The 20,621-nt window shown below is 37.2% G+C and overlaps 1 protein-coding gene across 1 annotated transcript in view; it reads right to left on the minus strand.

Annotated features, from left to right (window-relative positions):
- Positions 1–20,621, minus strand: part of COL25A1 (collagen type XXV alpha 1 chain) — a 444,869-nt gene that overhangs the window by 36,524 nt on the left and 387,724 nt on the right. Inside the window, exons 19-23 of the mRNA XM_041759382.1 lie at positions 17,724–17,786; positions 10,797–10,865; positions 9,967–10,011; positions 8,391–8,435; positions 7,392–7,469 (exon numbers count right to left, since the gene is read on the minus strand). Of these exons, the coding sequence (XP_041615316.1) occupies positions 7,392–7,469; positions 8,391–8,435; positions 9,967–10,011; positions 10,797–10,865; positions 17,724–17,786 (300 nt within the window). The remainder of the gene's footprint in view (positions 1–7,391; positions 7,470–8,390; positions 8,436–9,966; positions 10,012–10,796; positions 10,866–17,723; positions 17,787–20,621) is intronic.

Raw genomic sequence — 20,621 nt, forward strand, 5'->3', positions numbered from 1 at the left:
TTGACAAAGACAGAGTTACCTATTTTGTGTGCTAAAGTACAATAATACATTTCTGAAATAATTCATTTTTTAAATATGTTTTAGCAAGCCTGATGTCTTAAAAGGGACTGACGAGATAGTGAGAACATATTATCCTATCTTTAAATGAATACAGTATAGTTGCAAAGATTTGGTGGGGCGACAGGCATCAGAACACCGTTCATCACCTGATGAAAGGTTGTTTTTTAAACTAGTTTTAGATTTTCCTTTTAAAAACTATGTATAAAGAAAACAGAAAATGTCAAGATTTTAATTCACTTGGTTAAAGAAATCTATGTAGTAAAATGGTGTATCATAGAGGTTTGTTGGCAGGACTGTGAACCAAGAAACTGCTATTCACAAGAGTTTCATTCCAGAGCACTTCAATTAAAGAAAACAGAAATATCCAATTGTATGTATAAGTAATATTTTCTTCTTTTTAGTCTATAGCTTCTTTTTGCATTATAATTAGCTTTTTTTGGGTGCCATGGATAAAGATAGGAGTTGACATGGAATTCATCCAGTTTCTTAGTGTAAAGTACCAGAGCACTGTAACAAAGTATATTGTCAAAGTATGAATCTCCACAACATCTGGTCCTTAATCCATTAATCATTTCTGCATTAGTGTTTTCTATAAGTTTAAGTCCTATACTAAAAGTTCTTTTTGTGTGCGTGTGTGAGGGAGAAAGCATGTGCATGTGGGACCAGGTGAGGGGGTGGGGAGGGAAATGTGTGGGAGGGTAGGATGGAAGGTAGGGGGTTAGGAGGGACAGAAGGAGAAGGAGAGAGAGAATCTCAAGCAGGCTCCACACCTAGCATGGAGCCCCTGGTGGGGCTCAATCTCACCACCGTGAGATCATGACTTAAGCTGAAATTAAGAGTTAGTCATTCAACTAACTAAGCCACCCAGGGACCACTTGTGCTAAAAGTTCTGTAGGACCCATAACCACCAGATATTATCATAGAGGGAGCACATTTTCCATCAGCAACTCTGCTCACAGAGAAACGTTATCCAGTTAATATAAACTTGTGAATACTAGTTCAACACCATCCCTTTGTTTGCCACTCCTCCATTCCAATTTCTGGTTGAGGTTGCTGCTATTGTTTATTATTGTTATTGTAGAAAAAAATCTTAATATTATGATTTTACTTCAAACACTCAGGTCTCTAGTGACATAGTCATCTATCCTTAGAAAGTAATTTGTTTTTTTTTTTTAAATTTATTTATGATAGTCATACAGGGAGAGAGAGAGGCAGAGACACAGGCAGAGGGAGAAGCAGGCTCCATGCACCGGGAGCCCGATGTGGGATTCGATCCCGGGTCTCCAGGATCGCGCCCTGGGCCAAAGGCAGGCGCCAAACCGCAGCGCCACCCAGGGATCCCAGAAAGTAATATGTTTATGAATGTCTACAAATGATTGATGTTTATATTCTAGAATAAAATCCATCATGGTTATTATAGCTTCACAGAAAACACAGTTGAAAAAAAGCGCACCACCAGAGCTTCTAAGACAAAAGGCAAAGTGGCCATAAACTGGGGGCAATCGGTGTCCATCGAAAGATGAATGGATAAAGAAGATGTGGTTTATGTATACAATGGAATATTACTCAGCCATTAGAAACGACAAATACCCACCATTTGCTTCGACGTGGATGGAACTGGAGGGTATTATGCTGAGTGAAGTAAGTCAATCGGAGAAGGACAAAACAGTGTATGTTCTCATTCATTTGGGGAATATAAATAATAGTGAAAGCGAATGTAAGGGAAGGGAGAGGAAATGTGTGGGAAATATCAGAAAGGGAGACAGAACATAAAGACTCCTAACTCTGGGAAATGAACTAGGGGTGGTGGAGGGGGAGGAGGGCGGGGGGTGGGGGTGAATGGGTGATGGGCACTGAGGGGAACACTTGACGGGATGAGCACTGGGTGTTATTCTGTATGTTGGTAAATTGAACACCAATAAAAAATTAATTTATTAAAAAAAACTGGGGCCAAGTTTTAAGAAAAATATCACAGCCCAGATTTTTATACTATCATATCTGTGTAACATAAGGTACCACGTAGTTTATTCTTAAGGGATTCACCTAGAGCAGGAGTCAGATTTATGGTTATGAGAAAGCTACTTCTTTACTCCTATAAGTAGGTGAGTCATTTTTAAAAAGGCTATTAGAGTATTATATAGTAGAAGTAATTTCTTCATCACTGCCTTCCAATTATATATTATATTTTTAACTACAAAGCAGAATCCTCAAACCTTAGAGGGAAGGGACTTCACAATTTGAACTCTATGAGGTTTTCCTCATATGAGGTACCATATCTGAGTTCTTTTTCCACCTGGACACAAAATTGTCTTTTTAAAAAATGTAAGGATAACAACATGTTTTTTTTTTTAACAACATGTTTTATAATAAGTTGCATAATAAAGGTGTATTATTAATGGTAACTGAACTACCTAACAGATGGAGTTTATGTCATCTTGTCAATAAGTGTATTTTGTGAGACCTAACAGTTACATAGGTGAGTTTTATCCAGCTAATAATAAGAGAACAAATGGCAAACTAAGCTTAACTTCTCAACAACATAGTTTTTACCACCATCCTGAAGCACCCATGTGCAGGCACACAGAGACATCCTAAAGATGTTGGCTTACTCTGGATTTCTTCTATCTGGTTTTTCTAAGTTAAACCTATGTGGACTCAGTTGCATTCTCTCTTGAACTCCACGAATGATCGGAAAACCAGAATTTTTGGTAGTGATGAAGAAAGACATGTTCTCTAGTGAGGCACAATGTGAAATGGGAGGCATGAACTGGAGCAACTGCAAACAGGCTGAAGCCTTATGGGTTATGATTTAATCCCTGAGATGCTTATGTAATCTTTTTAGAATTAAAGGTTATTTTTTTTCATTTCTCAAAATTATGGAAACTGAAAATCACCCATATTTACACTAGACAATAGGTTTAAGTTAGATAGTATTGAATGTTTTTAAAAACTTGAGTTAGGAAGTAGGTTTTTACTCCTAATTTTGGAAACTTAAAAATAAAAATAAATGGCTTATGGCAGATGTTTATGCAGATAACAATTTTCAATAAAGGCAAATTCCAACAGAGGTAAAATTTTATATTTCTAATGTGATAGTTTTATAATTATAATATACACCCGTTTACCTAATTATTCTAGATATTTTAGGCAGATTTTTTTGTAGAGGAGGCGATAATAAAATGAAATCCTTCGGGTGCCTGGGTGGCTCAGTTGGCTGAGCGACTGACTCTTTATTTCAGCTTAGGTCATGATCTCAGGGTCATGAGATCAAGCCCTGAGTCAGGGCTCCATGATCTGTGGGGAGACTGCTTGAGATTCTCTCCCTCCCTCTCCCTCTTCCCTTCCTCCTGCTTGTGCTCTCTCTCTCTGAAATAAATAAATAAAACCTTTTAAAAAATGAAATTGACAAAATGGTGAATATCTATCACTGGTTAAGAATAGAAGAAAAAATGTCTACTACCTCTTCTCAGGCTAATGGCTTAATTAATTTTATTAGGGGCCTTTGTTCCAGTACTCTATTAGGAAAACAAATAATAATTTTAAAAACGATAAGCTATTTACGAGCATAACACATGGTTGCCCTAATATTCCTATTAAAATAATAAATCTTTAGGTTGAGATATAAACATGAATTAGTTGACTATGACGGATATTGACTGGTTTCCTGTCATATAGAATTTAAGGTGGAAGAAGAAACTGAGCACATATATTGTTTCATGTCAAGACCTAGGTGTCAATTTTTAAAAAGGAACAGTGTGTTTACACATATTAGCAAAGAGTGTTCAGGAGCCCCTAAAAAGTGACCCAAACCATAATATTATATTTTATGGACTCTTAGAAAAAAATCTATTCCCAAATATCTTTACAAATAAGATCAATGAAATATAGATATACCAAGTGACTTCCCCAAAATGACTCAGCTAGTTAATAGTAGAGGGGAGATCAAAACAGATTTTTTTGTTTTAAGCTCAGAGTAGCTTGCTTCATGCCTGGCTCTATTCATACAAAGGATACTTTAGAAGACACAATTTTTTTCCAGAAATGGCCATGGCCTGTAATACTGGAGCATTTCTTGGAAGCTAAGAGAATGTACACCTTTTAAAGTGGTAGTAAGAGTTATGGTGTCACTGAAAGAAGTTGAAGGGAAATCTACAACGTGGCTAATAAATTAAAAATATGTCCCTATATTTTATAAATAAAAGCTTTGAAAACATAGTAGGCACACCAAAACTACTTATTCTCCTTCTCTCTTTCCTTCTGCATGCAGTTATCAGTTTGTATGGGAAAAGGAACAATTTAGAAATCTGGTTCTAGAGCTTAACAATAGCCCGGGGGCTACTGCTTATGTCTAATCCACTTGCATGGAGGAGCACTATTTCAAGCTCTTGACCAAACAAACTGACCAAGCAACATATCTCCAAGTGGTAAGCATGCTTCTCCTTGCATTTACCGGAAGAAAAAGAATGAAATGAAAAGAAAAATAGGCTGAGGGGACCCTGGGTGGCTCAGTCAATTGAGCTTCTGATTCTTGATTTTGGTTGAGGTCTTCATTTCAGGGTGGTGAGACTGAGCCCGGAGTTGAGTCAGGGCTCTGCGCTCAGCATGGAGCCTGAGTCTTGTCCCTATCCCTCTGTTCCCTGCCTCCTGCCCCGCCCCATGCTCTCTCTTTCTCTGAAGTAAATAAATAAAATCTTTTTTTTAATAATAATTTTTTTAAAGATTTTATTTATTTATTCATGAGAGAGAGAGAGAGAGGCAGAGACACAGGCAGAGGGAGAAGCAGGCTCCATGCAGGGAGCCTGACGTGGGACTTGATCCTGGGACTCCAGGATCACACCCTGGGCTGAAGGCGGCACTAAACCGCTGAGCCATTCAGGGATTCCCCATAAATTTATTTATTTTTTCCCCATAAATTTATTTTTTATTGGTGTTCAATTTGCCAACATACAGAATAACACCCAGTGCTCATCCCGTCATGTGCCCCCCTCAGTGCCCGTCACCCATTCACCCCCAACCCCAGCCTCGTCCCCTTCCACCACCCCTAGTTTGTTTCCCATAGTTAGGAGGGTATTATGCTGAGTGAAATGAGTCAATCGGAGAAGGACAAACATTATATGTTCTCATTCATTTGGGGAATATAAATATAAATATAAATATAAATGTAAATAAAATCTTAAAAAAAAAAAAACAGGCTGAGCTGAAGGCAGATTCTGCAAAAATGACTCAATAAATGCTTTACTAGTTAAAAATGGTGGTTGTAGAAAAGAAATAAAGAGGATGTAGAAATGTAGATCTACCATAATTACATACTGGGAATAAAATCATAAAGATGGGGGAAATAATTTAATCAAGTACAAAATGGCAAATATTTAAAACTAATTTGGCTTCAAGCAAAGAAATTGATTGTACATGTATGCTAAGTGTACTCACTCATCAATCAGTCACCATTTGTTCAATATTTACATGCTCAGACTTTTGCCAGGTATATTGGAGGACATAAAATAAGCATGAGACATACTTCTGTCACCAAGAAACTTACAATCTGGTAAAAGGCAGGACTCAAATAAATTATGTGATTTGAGAACAATTAATTAAGTTACTGGGCCCTGACTGCTAAGGTTTGAATGCATCAAAAGGAAGAATCATCTAGTCGCAGCAGTATATTGTTGGATGGGATTTGGATGGGTGAGAGAAAAGGAAGAAGTATGGGATAAATCAGGCAAAAAGAGGGTGGTTTTTATGGATATGTTAAATATGACCACTCTTGGGGAAAATTTGTGTTGTGAGGAAATAGAAAATTCTATGTAGGAAAGGCAGGATTATAGAGCTTTGAAAGACAGATGAAAGTCAGCTTGATAGAGTAGGTAAAGGGGTCATTGAGGTTTCTGAGCAGATTAGAGCTATCAAAAAAGTGATAGTTTAAGAAAATTAGTCTTAGAGTGATATGTAGAATGGGTAAGAAAGGGCAGGGAGGCACTAGGGACAAAAGAATTGGTCAAGGGCCTGTTGCAGTGGTAGTTCTGAAACAAACAGGATGTGAACCGAGTTGGGAATGCAGAGAATGAGATCACCTTAGGAGACATTTTGAAAAAGGAAAGAGCAGCATATAGTGAGATGTAATAATGGATGAGGGGCTAAGAACAGTTTAAAATTACTCTAAAGTTTCTTTCTCAAGAAAGTCAAAGACTTATAGTCTGGACTAACAGACAATGATTCATTAAAAAATGGAATCATTTGATTGCTGGAAAAAGTGACCAGTGTAATTGTGTGTGTTGGTAGGAGTTGATAAGGCAATGGTGCATCCCTAGTGGAAATATTCTTTGACAGCCAGAAGTACCTGTAGCTCAGACTTGGAGGTGAAATACTTGGAAGTCACACACAGGAAAGCACAGAAGGAATGACTGAACCAAGAAAAGATCAGAGACTTGAGGTTATCAAAAATTACAGGATGACAGAGAAACTGAAAATACTAACACAGAACAAAGAGGACAACTAGAAGAAATGAGAGTATAGGATTAGAAAAATCAGAAAGAAAACGTTTCAAAAGGAAGATGGTTTAGTATAAATGTCACAGAAAATCAAGGATAAGGAGTACAATGGGTTGACCTAGAGGTCATTATTGGCCTTTATAAGAGCAGTTTCAACAGATATCACCTAGAATGAGGAGTCCAAGCATGAAAAGGATGAATAGGAAGCAAAGGTGATGGAGACAAGCCACATGGTCTATGGATTTTCACTCTACAGGTATTTCTCTATGGTAATACATTATATTATGAATGGTAACAGTAATGAGAAATATCTATTGAGGACTGAGTATGTGACAGGCACTGTTCTAAGTGTATAATATGTATTTAGCCATTTATTTCTCTTAACAACTCTTCAGACAGGTAGTACTACTATCCTCATTTTACAGATGAGGACACTGTAGCACAGAGAAGTTAAATAAGTTCCCTAAGTCATGCACTTAGTAAGTCAAGAGATTTGCATCCAGGCAGCTCTGAATCTAGAGCCACAGGGCTCTTGATTGCTTTGCTAGGCTTGCTTTTGAAGAAAGAAGACAAAGACTGGCAAAATGAGCACAAGGTTTAAACTAGAGAACACTAAGGCATATCTGATGGCAGAAGGTGAAGAAAAGGAAAGATAAAAAAATGCTAAGAAATAAAGAGGATATACTGGGGCATGGAGAAGGGGATGGCTTGTTAGCTCAGGAAGGTGTGCTTTGAGCAGTGGAGCCCCCTGGGATCCTGGGGCCAGAGCATGGAAGCTGATATGTATACATATCACATGGGTGCTTATCAGTGTCTATGTCAGGGTAGGGGGCAGTCACTTGCCTGCAAGGCTTCGTGGAGGTTGCCATTGTAGTCTATGATCTCGGTGGCTCCCTGATCTCCCTTTTGACCAGGTGGACCCTGTGAAGAAAATGAACCAGGGGAAAATCATGGAAGTTAAGCTAGGCTGTATAAGGGACTATGGCAAAAAACAGAAATAGCAACATGCAGCTCTCTCTGACCATCAATTCCTTTATATAGCCCAACTGCACCTCAGAATAATCATGTTCAAATTTTGTCCCTATTGCTAAGAAGAAAACGCTTTTAACTTCCTACAGATGGCAGATTAAAGATATGAAATCTGATTTTTTTAAGAAAAGAGAGATGATTCAATTTCTGTAACTGTTTTCTAAAAATTATAAAATGTAGGCTAATCTGATTTGACTTGAACATTTTGTTGACTTTAACAATGTTTATTTAAGCATGTCTACATATCCCTTTTGATTCTTCTACTTCTCATAGATTGTTTCCTTATTCTTTAAGAAGATAGAACACTATTCTGTACGAAATGCTTGGCTTTCTCAATTGGAACATAATTCCATTAAAATTAAACCAAATAGGGAATGAATATGTCTACCCTACTCATTAGCTCTGTTACTAACTTTCCATTAGTCATGTGCTAATTCCTTGCCTGTCTTTAAAAAAGGCTTTGAAAATATGAGCTATTGCTTTCTTTATAATTGGGTTAATTGAAAAATGGAAAATTCTATTAGCTGTATGATTATGGGCTTGCTATTGCTCAGTTAGCAGAGGGAAAGTACATAGAGTTCCTTAGACTTTCTTCTTGTGGAGCTGATTTTATGTGTTAGAATCTACACACTCATTGCTCCTGGTGACTAAAATAAAAAATAAGAATAAAAGGGGGGGCCGCAGAAATAATCAGTAGTCTATCTCAGTGCTATTATTGGGTATTAGTCTAGGTGCCTTGTGAAAAGCCACATGGACACATGAGTCAAATATGGGCTTATAGGGGCCAAAAGCTTAGATGAGAAATGTACTCACCCTTGGTCCCAGGGCTCCAGAGTCCCCTTTCTCTCCACGATCACCCTTCCCCCCATGAAAATAGAAAAACTGAATTAGTAGCAGAGCCAACAGTCCAGAAATATTTCAAACCTAAGGATACATTTAATACTATGCAGCAGAACCTTTGATGAACTTCTGAAGTGGAAATAACAGCTAGAAAAACGACAACCACTGACATAGCAAACGCTTCTTTAAGATACACCATAAATTCCCTTTTCAGATGACAGAGTATCTTGGAATAACGATATATATGGTAACTCTCTTACTAGGGATCTTTAAAAGCAAAGCAAGTGGTCTCTATGATACCCAAAGTAAGCTTTTACACCTCTCAGAGTGAGCCATGTTAATATTTTTTAAATGAAGAGATTTGGGACAAAAGAAAAAAGAGCCAATCAATTGGGTTGTCTGTTTTCTGAGAAAAAAACAAAAGAGGTGTGTAGATAATCTGGACAGGGAAGGAATGGAGAGCTCAGTCTAGGGAGATTTAGAAGGGGAAGGTCACCAGTGAGGCCTCTCTATGATGATGATGAAGATCTAAGGAAAATTCTAAACATATAGGCCTTTTAATACTCAGAAGGTGCTGAAGTGGACAGCAGCTGGCTAGGTCAAGTTGGCAGGGCTGAAGGTCAGGGGTAGGGCAAAACCAACTGTGTTTTTCAAATGCAGTGAGAAAAATCTCTAAAGTTCCATTCATGGTGTTATTACCTAAACTGGTGAGAAATCAGGAATAATCTAAGCATCAAACCACACAGCCATCACTCTGAGAATACTCAAAATTCTCAGAAGTCTAAAGAGAAACCCTAGAAGAGATTTGAACCTGTGTATATTTGAAAGTTCTTTAAGACAGCTTTAAATTTGTAGTGTTCTTTTCCTAGGTGGAATTCAAATCATTTTAATATGTCTTTCAACATATTTCATAAAATGGATAGGGAGCAGTGAGAGAAAGCAGGAAAAGGGTTTTTAATTTTTTTCACCCACATTATACTAATAACATTGACCACAATAATTAAATTCTCTACGAGTAGAGAATTAATAATTTTTGCTGTTTTCCTCATTTTTTTACCCATTGTTTCATGTTATTAGTTGACAGCATCTTAAATAACATGATTCTGCTAACAGTACATGGATTATGGCAACTATTATGAACAGTATGATAAAGGAAAGAATTTCAGTTGGTGGTGAAATTTTAATGCCATGGAAGGAATCAACTAACTTAAAAGCTAAGTATAATTTGAACATTTATCACAAAGATCACCAGAAAATAAGTAAGATAAACCCTACATAATGTAAATTTTAAAAAGTCTTTTTTTTTCCCCAAAGACACTATTCTTATGAAATGGGAAATACAATTTCTCTTAAAGAATAGTCTGAAGCACAAGAACACACAAAAACGAACAATATAAAACAAGTCAATTGTTTTGAGATATTATCACAGGGATGAAAATATTGCAGATCCCAATGTGTGAGAGTTTAAAATGTGATTATCTGTGGAAGAGGCAAAGGCACAGCTCTTGAAGGCCTCAAGTTACATTAAAATGGTTATTTGGTTACTGACCTTTGACCCCTTTGGCCCTCTAGTTCCTGATTCACCTTGTTTCCCCTATTATAGCAGAATATGAAGCAGGAAAAGAGAAATGACAGAGGAGATAAGAACAGAAAAAAGAAATTAGCAGCGACTCAGAATACTGAAGAAAAATGGAAACACTTTATTTTAATTGCCTCAATATATGGCTCTATGTAACGTTGGCTATTATAACACAAAGCATGAATAGTTATCCTCATGTCATTGGTTCATCCCTGGTCTCTCTACCACCTTCATTCCATTATAATTCTGAAGACTGCCCACCCATCAGTGGATGGGAAGAGATCTGTGAATAATCCTCATTAGTCTCAACAGTGTTGCCATAAATCTCTTTTTCATCAAAGAGTGAATCATTTCCTGTGTCTCTAGGATGGCTTATTAGAATAAAGTGTTACCATATTAGTTTGCAGGAAGTTTAGAGGAATAAAGATTGAACAGTGAAATAAATTCTTAGCTCTGATATTTTCAGGGTGGTACACACCTTCAAATTACATAGAAGCTAATACAGCATGCATCAACATTTTTCTCAGTAAGTTTTAATACACATTGAGTGATAACATGTTAATATGACAGTCCCTCTTTACATCTGGATGTGTTATTAAATTTGTTAACTGAAAAGAACAAATTGGAAAAGTTGAATTGCAAAACTCCTTTTGAAAAGAAAAAACGGTGTGCATTTCAATAAATTGTGATTCTTTTGCTGTTTTAATTCCCATTGAAGAACTGTATTGTAGTTTAATGTTCTAAAGTAAGTTGGACAAATTTCCAAACCAAAGCTATTGTCAAATACAAGAATAACTGACCTTTGGTCCAGGGGCTCCAGGCTCTCCTCGTTCACCTCTTCCAGGAGGTCCTGCTTCTCCACGTTCACCCTGTCACAGAATACAAAATAAATAAATGGCAATTCCTCTCCCCCCACCCCCAGGCTTGTCCCTGTAGGTTAATAAGTGAATTGAATAAAATCAAGGAAAGCACAGAGTTACCATTTATTTACCATGTATCCTGCATTGTATTAATCTTAACATGGATTATCTCATTTAATGATCAAAACAATTATTCAATGTTTGTATTATCATAACTATTTTGTACACATGAAAATGGTTTGGTAATGCCTGTCTGATAACTATGTTGGTAAATAGAAGGCTTTTAAAGGGAATTGATAAGAGCCATTATTATATCTTAAGACAGATGTTGACAAAGTTTTCATTTTGGCCACTTTTTAAAGATCTCAGGAAGAAGCATGGCAAAACAGTTAAGTACCAGGTTTTGCAATCTGACATCCTGGGCTTTAATCCTGGCTCTGCTCTTTTTTTTTTTTTAACCAGTTCTGTGTTTTGGGACAAATTAGTTAAGTTCTGAAAGCCTCGATTTTCTCTGTAATGTGAAGAAAATTATAGTACTGATCTCATAACTTATAAAGGCAAAGTGCTGAGAATAGTGCAAGATATATATTTGTTATAGCTTTTAACTATATTCATCGCTCTATGAGGTATGAACATGATCACTGATGATCTAGTTAGAGAAGATCCACATAAACAAAATAGTTAAGAATTAAGGTATAATATAAGACTAATACGTGGGAGAAAAGAAAATCCCATAGGGTTTTGAATGGTCCAGATTGGCTCTGTGGAGGTAAGACTTGAGTCATGTCCTAAAGAATGGGTAGGGTATTTTTTATAATTATTGTTGCTTATGCCTATGCTATTGATGAATCCAGCAGCTGCCTAAAACACTTCACATGCATTATCTTACTTAACTCTTGGGATAAATGAGAAAGTTGCTAGTTCCCAGAGTCTACAGATGAGGAGACTGAAGCTCAGAAAGGGTAAGTAACTTGTCCAAAATTACAAAGCTTTAAAGTGGCAAGCTATGATGTAAAACTAATTGTGCTCAATTTTCAACGTTTGCATAAATGTTTTTGCAAATCTTTTGCACATATCTGGTCATTTTCTTAGGGTAAATTCCTAGTTGGGGAATTGCTGTGTCAAAAAGTACAAACATTTGAAAAGCTTGCCAAATCACTATCCAGGAAGACTGTGTCATTTCCATTCCTGAACATGGAGTAGAAAATGTTGGCTGCTTGCTTGATGGGTAGACTTGCAATAACCAAACAGGTTTGGAATTGAGTGGTGATGCCATATTTATGGGTGAGAAAGGCACCCTCCTCACTGAAGAAACTGATTCATTGTGGAAAGGAAAATAAAGTAGCATTGGATCTGTCCTGGGTGATACTGGGCTCTAAATTCCAAGATCTTTATCTGTATCATGCCCACTCTGGAAAGCCTTGGGATATTGCAGGGGAGGATGGATAGATTAGGGCAAGGATTAAAGAAGGCCCAGCAGGTTCTTCAACATGAGCTGAAAAGAATGTGAAAATGGAAAGCCTGGAAGAAAGGCAAGGGACCTGTCTGTATGGAAGAGATGGAAAAGATGTTACAGAAGGGATTAGAGATGGAAGGCATTAGAGATGGAAGAGCCTCTGTTGGTGTATGGAATTCTAATTTTTATATATTTTTATTTATTTATTTATTCATGAGACACACAGAGAAAGAGAGAGAGGCAGAGACACAGGCAGAGGGAGAAGCAGGCTCCATGCAAGGAGCCCGACGTGGGACTCGATCCCGGGTCTCTAGGATCACACCCCGGGGCTGCAGGCGGTGCTAAACCACTGCACCACTGGGGTTGCCCGGTATTCTAATTTTTAAAGATGTACCATATTTGGTCTTTCTTTTAATATTTTACAGAAGAATTCTAAAATAGTTAATTATAAGCTTATTTTAAAGAAAAGCAAAAACCTGAGAAAATCCTTTATCTATAGCATACTCTAGGAGCAGAGTCTATGTATCTTTACCTAGAATCACTTTTTGTCACAATGCCCCTAATAGGCTGCTTATCACCGTATGGAATTATGTATTGTATGAAAATTATGTGTTATATGAATTACATGTTATGTGAAAATTATGTGTATACTTCTTTCTCTCCTTCTACCTTAGTCTCACACATACTGGAATGTAAGCTTCAGGAGAGTAGACAATTTTTGTTGCACTTACTCCTCATTCTCAAATACTAGAAAAATGTCTGGCAAAAAAATGTGCTGAATTAATGAATAAACATTGTATTCAAAGCATTCAGAATTATTTGTAATAAAACCCCAGTTCTTTAGACTGATATATGTCTCTCCCAGACACTGATACAGATGCTGAGGATACAGCAGTACATGAAAACAGATTTTTAGATATCATTATACATCTTTCTTCCTTATAATCTCTCTTTACTGTGTTGGGGGTATGCAGGGTTAGTTTATTTTTTAAATCCAAATTTAGTGGTACAAATACAGACTTGCCTACACAACTGGAAAAAGGCCACTGTTCAACTGAGAGAGAATTTTATTTTATTTTATTTTTTTTTATTTACTTATGATAGTCATACAGAGAGAGAGAGAGAGGCAGAGACACAGGCAGAGGGAGAAGCAGGCTCCATGCACCGGGAGCCTGATGTGGGATTCGATCCCGGGTCTTCAGGATCGCGCCCTGGGCCAAAGGCAGGCGCCAAACCGCTGCGCCACCCAGGGATCCCCTGAGAGAGAATTTTAAATAAACTACTTTTCCATTATGATACCAAATTCATGTTAGAAAGGCAATTCAGCTGAAAATTGCTAGTATTGCTAATATAATTGATAAAATACCATTAGTAAAACAAATATCCTACCCACATTCCTTCTTGTGGACATATAAAATAAGTATAGTATGTTCTTTACTTTTACTGGGAATTCAGAACAGTATTTGTTAAAATCAGGCTGGGTTCTTCATGAACAGAAATCAATGTTGATTTTTTGGGTTTACACCTGGATTTTTTTGAAACTCTAGAGTAGTTTATTTTTATTCTTTAAAAAGATGTATTTATTAATTTGAGAGAGAGAGAGAGAGAGAGGGAGAGAGACAGAGACAGACAGAGGTAGCAAAAGAGAGCATGTGTGGGGAGGAGAGGAAGAAGTAGGCTCCTCACTGAGCAGGGAGGCCAACATGGGGGCTCGATCCCAGGATCATCATGACCTGAGCCGAAGGCAGATGCTTAACCGACTGAGCCACCTAGGTACTCCAACTCCAGAGTAGTTTAAAGATTTTATTTTTAAATAATCTCTATACCCAACGTGGGGCTCAAATTCACAACTCTGAGATCAAGAGTCTCATGCTCTACTGACTGAGCCAGCCAGGTGCCCTGAAACTGCAGAGTAGTTGAAAATCAGTGAACTAAAGAAATGATATACAGGAATGAACTCCATTCCCTACTATCTGTGTTTTTTCTACTTCCTCCTTTTTAGAAAATGAAATGCTACAAACATTTAAAGATCTAATTCATGCCTGGTTCTCTCTGGTATTGACTAAGTTTTCTATTTGTGCTGATCTATGAGGCTGGCTTCTTTCTTTACAGGGCCCTAAGGCTGCAAGTCTGAATAAATACAAGGTTCTCATATGAACACGGAATCCTCATTATTCTCTAGCTTTCTCTCTCTCTTTTTTCCAGGAAAGCATATTTCTTGTGTGTATCTGTTCAGGCATTCCTCACATTTTGTTAATAAGCCTGACAGCTCATTATGTGAAAAAGAAATTGCTTGAGAAAACAGCAATTTTTGCATAAATTCTACTGAGTTTCAGTCCCCCTTAGGCCACACATAGTTTCCATTTACTAGGATTAGAGTTATTTTCTCTTGATCAGTGGAAATGAGGAGCCCTCTGTCAAAACAGACCATGAACATATTTCCTAGCTCTTAGAAATCATCCTGGCTTACTTCTGGTGAATACAATACATATTGAGGCAAAGACTTCTACGGTTTAAAAATAAAAGAATGTAGTTTGATCTAATTTTGCTCCTTTGATTCATGAGTCTGTCATGAGTAAAGTTCCATCTTCAGAGCTATACCTTTTTATGTCTTACTGAGTAGATAAAAAGAGAACTGTGGGTTCGACTACATCCATAAAAACATAATTTTTTATACGGAGGCATATAGATTTCACTTTTGGGGCCCTCTCCAGGATTGCCAAGTGGAAGATCATGAAATGGTTTTCATTATATGATCTTTCTGCAGACATTATTCAGGATAGATCCTTTTGAGATGAGGCACTTAGGAATCTATATGACATCAATACTTGCCTTTGAAATCTAGGGAGTGAGGGGGAATAGTAATAATGTTTGATTTACAGTATGTCCTAAAATTGGCAATAAGGTGCAGAAGTTAATGAGTTCTATCTCTCCTCATCAGAATTCCCCCATTTTTTTCATACAGTCAGGAGGCAAACAGCATCATATCTTTTTAGGGATAATTTGGGGGAAATGAGCAACTAATATATTTCATTATCCTGTTATCCTCCCTGAGGTCTTCTGAAATTAACTTCCTATTACTCTATTTAGTATGGTATTCCCATTAGAAGTGTTAGTAATATGTACATAGGAAACCCAAAAGAATCCACCCCAAGATTGCTAGAATTCATACAGCAATTCAGTAGTGTGGCAGGATACAAAAATCAACACCCAGAAATTAGTGGCATTTCTATACACTAACAATGAGACTGAAGAAAGAGAAATTAAGGAATCAGTCCCACTTAACAATTGCACCCAAAAGCATAAGATACCTAGGAATAAACCTAACCAAAGAGGTAAAGGATCTATACCCTAAAACTACAGAACACTTCTGAAAGAAATTGAGGAGGACACAAAGAGATGGAAAAATATTCCATGCTCATGGATTGGAAGAATTAATATTGTGAAAATGTATATGCTACCCAGGGCAATTTACACATTTAATGCAATCCCCATCAAAATATCATGGACTTTCTTCAGAGAGTTGGAACAAGTGATCTTAACACTTGTGTGAAATCCAGAAAAGACCCCAAATATTCCCCAGAGGAATATTGAAAAAGAAAAAAATAGCTAGGGGCATCACAATGCCGGATTTCAAGTTGTACTACAAAGCTGTGATCATTAAGACAGTGTGGTACTGGCACAAAAATGGACAAATTGATCAATGGAACAGAATAGAGAACCCAGAAATGGGCCTTCAACTCTATGGTCAATTAATATTCAACAAAGCAGGAAAGACTATCCACTGGAGAAAGGACAGCCTCTTCAATAAATGGTGCTGGAAAAATTGGACAGCCATGTGCAGAAGAATGAAACTAGACCGTTCTCTTACACCATCCACAAAGGTGAACTCAAAATGGTTGGAAGATCTAAATGCGAAATAAGAATCCATTAAAATCCTAGAGGAGAACACAGGCAACACCCTTTTTGAACTTGGCCACAGCAACTTCTTGCAAGATACATCCATGAAAGCAAGAGAAACAAAAGCAAAAATGAACTATTGGGACTTCATCAAGATAAAAAGCTGCTGCACAGCAAAAGAAACAGTAAGCAAAACTAAAAGACAACCTACAAAATGGGAGAAGATATTTGCAAATGACCTATCAGATAAAGGGCTAGGATTAAAAATCTATAAAGAACTTCTTAAACTCAACAGCAAAGAAACAAACAATCCCATCATGAAATGGGCAAAAGACATGAACAGAAATTTCACAGAGCAAGACATAGACATGGCCAACAAGCACATGAGAAAATGCTCCGCATCACTTGCCATCAGAGAAATACAAATCACAACCACAATGAGATACCACCTCACACCAGTGAGAATGGGGAAAATTAACAAGACAGGAAATAACAAATGTTGGAGAGGATGTGGAGAAAGGGAAACCCTCTTGCACTGTTGGTGGGAATGTGAACTGGTGCAGCCACTCTGGAAAACTGTGTGGAGGTTCCTCAAAGAGTTAAAAATAGAACTACCCTATGACCAGAAACTGCACTACTGGGGATTTACCCCAAAGATACAGATGCAGTGAAAAACTGAGATACCTGCACCCCAAGGTTTATAGCAGCAATGTCCACAATAGCCAAACTGTGGAAGGAGCCTCGGTGTTCATCAAAAGATGAATGGATAAAGAAGATGTGGTCTATATATACAATGGAATATTACTCAGCCATTAGAAATGACGAATACCCACCATTTGCTTCAACGTGGATGGAACTGGAGGGTATTATGCTGAGTGAAGTAAGTCAATCAGAGAAGGACAAACATTATATTGTTTCATTCATTTGGGGAATATAAAAAATAGTGAAAGGAATTAAAGGAGAAAGGAGACAAAATGCGTGGTAAATATCAGTGAGGGTGACAAAACATGAGAGACGAACAAGGGGTAGTGGAAGGGGAGGTGGGCAGGGGGTTGGGGTGACTGGGTGATGGGCACTGGGGGGAGCACTTGACAGGATGAACACTGGGTGTTATGCTATATGTTGGCAAATCTAACTCTAATAAAAAATATACAAAAAAAAAGAAGTGTTAGTAATAGGTAATAGGTATTTTAGTTCTCCATTAGGCAAAAATATCTGGTCACCTAAACAATAAAGTCATTCCACACTTCTTTCAACATAATGTACTAAAAATATATGACATAATATTTCAGAAATAGGGATGCCTGGGTGGTTCAATGGTTGAGCATCTGCCTTTAGCTCAGGGCATGATACCAGAGTCCTGGGATCAAGTCCTGCATGGGGTTCCCCACAGGCAGCCTGCTCTCCCTCTGCCTATGTCTCTGCCTCTCTCTCTGTGTATCTCATGAATAAATAAATAAAATATTTCAAAAAATATTTCAGAAATAAAGGAAAGAGAAAATTCAACTTACCTTTGTCCCTGGTAACCCTGGTAAGCCTGGTTCGCCTTGAGGACCAATGAAACCTGGTTCTCCCTTTAAAAAAGATGGCATATGAGATTGTTATTCATTTGGCAGTAAATAAGTATTTAAACTGATTTACTTTTACTGGGATTTTAGTCCTTTGATTGTATGCAGCTTTCTGCTGAAACCTAGCTACTGACTATAAAATTAATCAGAATTGGTTTTGGTCAGTGAAAATACTCTGAGCAAAGCTTTGGAGAAATTGAGAAAGTGAAAGTGAAAAAGGAGCCAGATAAATGTCTTTACAAATTTCTTTCTCATCTGTTGTCCACCATTTCTTAATATTTACTACATTAAGATCCATTATGTTAGGGTAAATGTGGTAGGTGGCCTCTAATATAGGCCTCAATGATCCCACCTCTTGGGTATTCATGCCCTTGTGCAATCCCCTCTGCTAAAGTGTATATTGGACTTACTGACTCATATCTAATGACCAGAATATATTGGCAGAAGTAATGGGATATCACTTGAGACTAAGTTATAAAAAGACTGTGGCTTCCATCTTGGGGATGCTTTCTTGTTCTCTCTCTCTTGGATCACTCCTTTTGGGGAAAGCAAGCTGCCATGCTGTGAGCAGTACTATAGAGGAATCCACATGGTGAGGCCCATGGTCTGCCAACAACCATGTGTGTTGGGAGCATGAGAGCAGATGGTCCACCCCAGTAGAGTCTTCAGATGAACCACAGACCTGGCTGACAGTTTAATTGCATCCTTGTGGAAGACACTGAGCCAGAGGCACCCATTTGAGTTGTACTCAAATTCTTATTCTTCCAAAACTGTGAAATAATTGTTCTTAGTTTTGGGGGTAATATGTATGGTAGGCAGCAATAGATAAACTGATACATAGGTGGGGCTAGGGAAGAGATCAGGAATGTTCAGCATGAAAGGAAAAGTACTCTCCTTGCTATACCTCCAAAACCTTTTCCCCACTACCTGGAGGAAACCAGGTACATAATGCCAGTTATGATATAACAAAATATATATTTGGTATTGTTCCTGGTTCCTTGCACAGAGCTCCTAAAACCCTTGGAATTTTCTGATAAAAGAGTAATAGGAGTATCTTTTGTTATTCATTACAAACTCCTTTCAAACATATCTGAGTTTATCCTCATGAGGAGACTTGGTGGGTTCTTAGATAGCTTCAGGACAGGGGGCTATAAAAATCTTTAAACAGTAGGGATTGGAGAGCCTCCAAGTTGGAGAACACATCAATGTGCTTGTAGGATGATACATCTCAACTCCACGGGGACAGAGGCTCCTGTGCTTAAGACTCTTTTGACTTCACCCTACAGATCTCTTTATTTTCATCTTTTATAATAAACTGTAATAACATGGCATTTCTCTGACTTTTATGATCATTGTATGTATAATTTTTATGGTTATTGTAGCCAGTTATCAAACTTGAATGGGGATGACGATGGGTTGGTTGTTAGTACTCTTGAACTAACAACCAACTCAGAAGTGCAGGTAACCAGGGGACCTAGTATTTGTGATTGGGGTTGAAAGTGAGGGGAGGTTTGTGAGATTGAGCCCTTAAAACCTGTGAAGTCTGACACTAATCCTAAGTAGTTGGTGTCACAATAGGATTGAATTGTAGGACACCCAGTTGATGTTAGAGGATCGGAGAACTGGAGAATTGGTGTTGGTAAAGACATCACGTTTGGTGTCAGAAAACACCTGAGACCAGTGTTCAGATATTCTTCAATATCCATAAAATGTTATTTTCTTTTTAACAGTGTGAGCTCAAATGTAAGACTCTAACTTCCTGAAATCTATAGAAAAGTTTTAAAGCAAAAAATGTAATGGCTCTGTTCCCATACTTACTGCTCCCCCCCGCCCCCCATATGGATTATTTCTGGAGCAGTTGCTAATGTTATTTAATACATTTGATTTTTTCTAATGTAGCAATATTTCAACATTTGTTTTTTGATACTTAAGAGCTGAGCAGGAAGATACAGAAAGGATGTTTTATGAGAAATGTTAAAATGTCATCAAATATTTTGAAACATTTGAGTTTTAAAAATAAGCTGCATAAAATCTTGGGTACTGGGTGTAGAACAAAAGGATATCACTACCACAAAATGTAACACATTGATACAGAACTCAAATATATTTATCTCTAGCTCTGATGCTCATGTACTGATTTAAGAAAAAAAAGGTGGAGGCTAAGTAATGCTTTAGGCTTATTGTTTGTGAATTTTCTGCAACTCTATTCTACCTGTTTCCGTATCCTTATACATAATGGAAGGGAGACTCTAACAAATAATTTTTGGATAATCTCCTAATGATCTAAAATGAAAATCAACAATATTAGGAGAAATCAGTGGCGACCATTCTACTCAAAAAGGAGTTTAACTTGTTATTTTAAACACAAAAATCACAGGAATACATTTATTTACAAATAAGATACTTATCCCAATAAAATTTCATATACAAATACATAAATATCCTCTGTCCACCCCTCAAGAAAAAAAGTTATAATAAAATCAATGTGTATCATTAGTAATGAATTACTGTTATGAAAATTTAATGTGAGTTAATAGGTTAAAAATTTATGGGTAGAAAAGATTCTTGCATATCTTCAAGTAGAAATAAAGCGATCTCACTATTTAGCAAAGCAAATAGAATGCCATTAAAGCATATTAGTGAAAGAGAAGAAAAAAGTGTAAATGTTGAAAAAAATATTTCTTATTCAGGTTAGTATTTAGTTTATAAAAAGATGAAGCATGCAGTTTCAAAATTCACAAATAAGTATATAAGTGGCCAGACAAAAGTGATTTGTCTTCCTTTAAAAAATATAGAATATACATTAAATTCTCCCGAGGAAAGTATAGGAAGTTCTTTTAA

This window comes from Vulpes lagopus, chromosome 6 (genome assembly GCF_018345385.1).
Source record: "Vulpes lagopus strain Blue_001 chromosome 6, ASM1834538v1, whole genome shotgun sequence".
In the NCBI taxonomy this organism is placed as follows: domain Eukaryota; kingdom Metazoa; phylum Chordata; class Mammalia; order Carnivora; family Canidae; genus Vulpes; species Vulpes lagopus.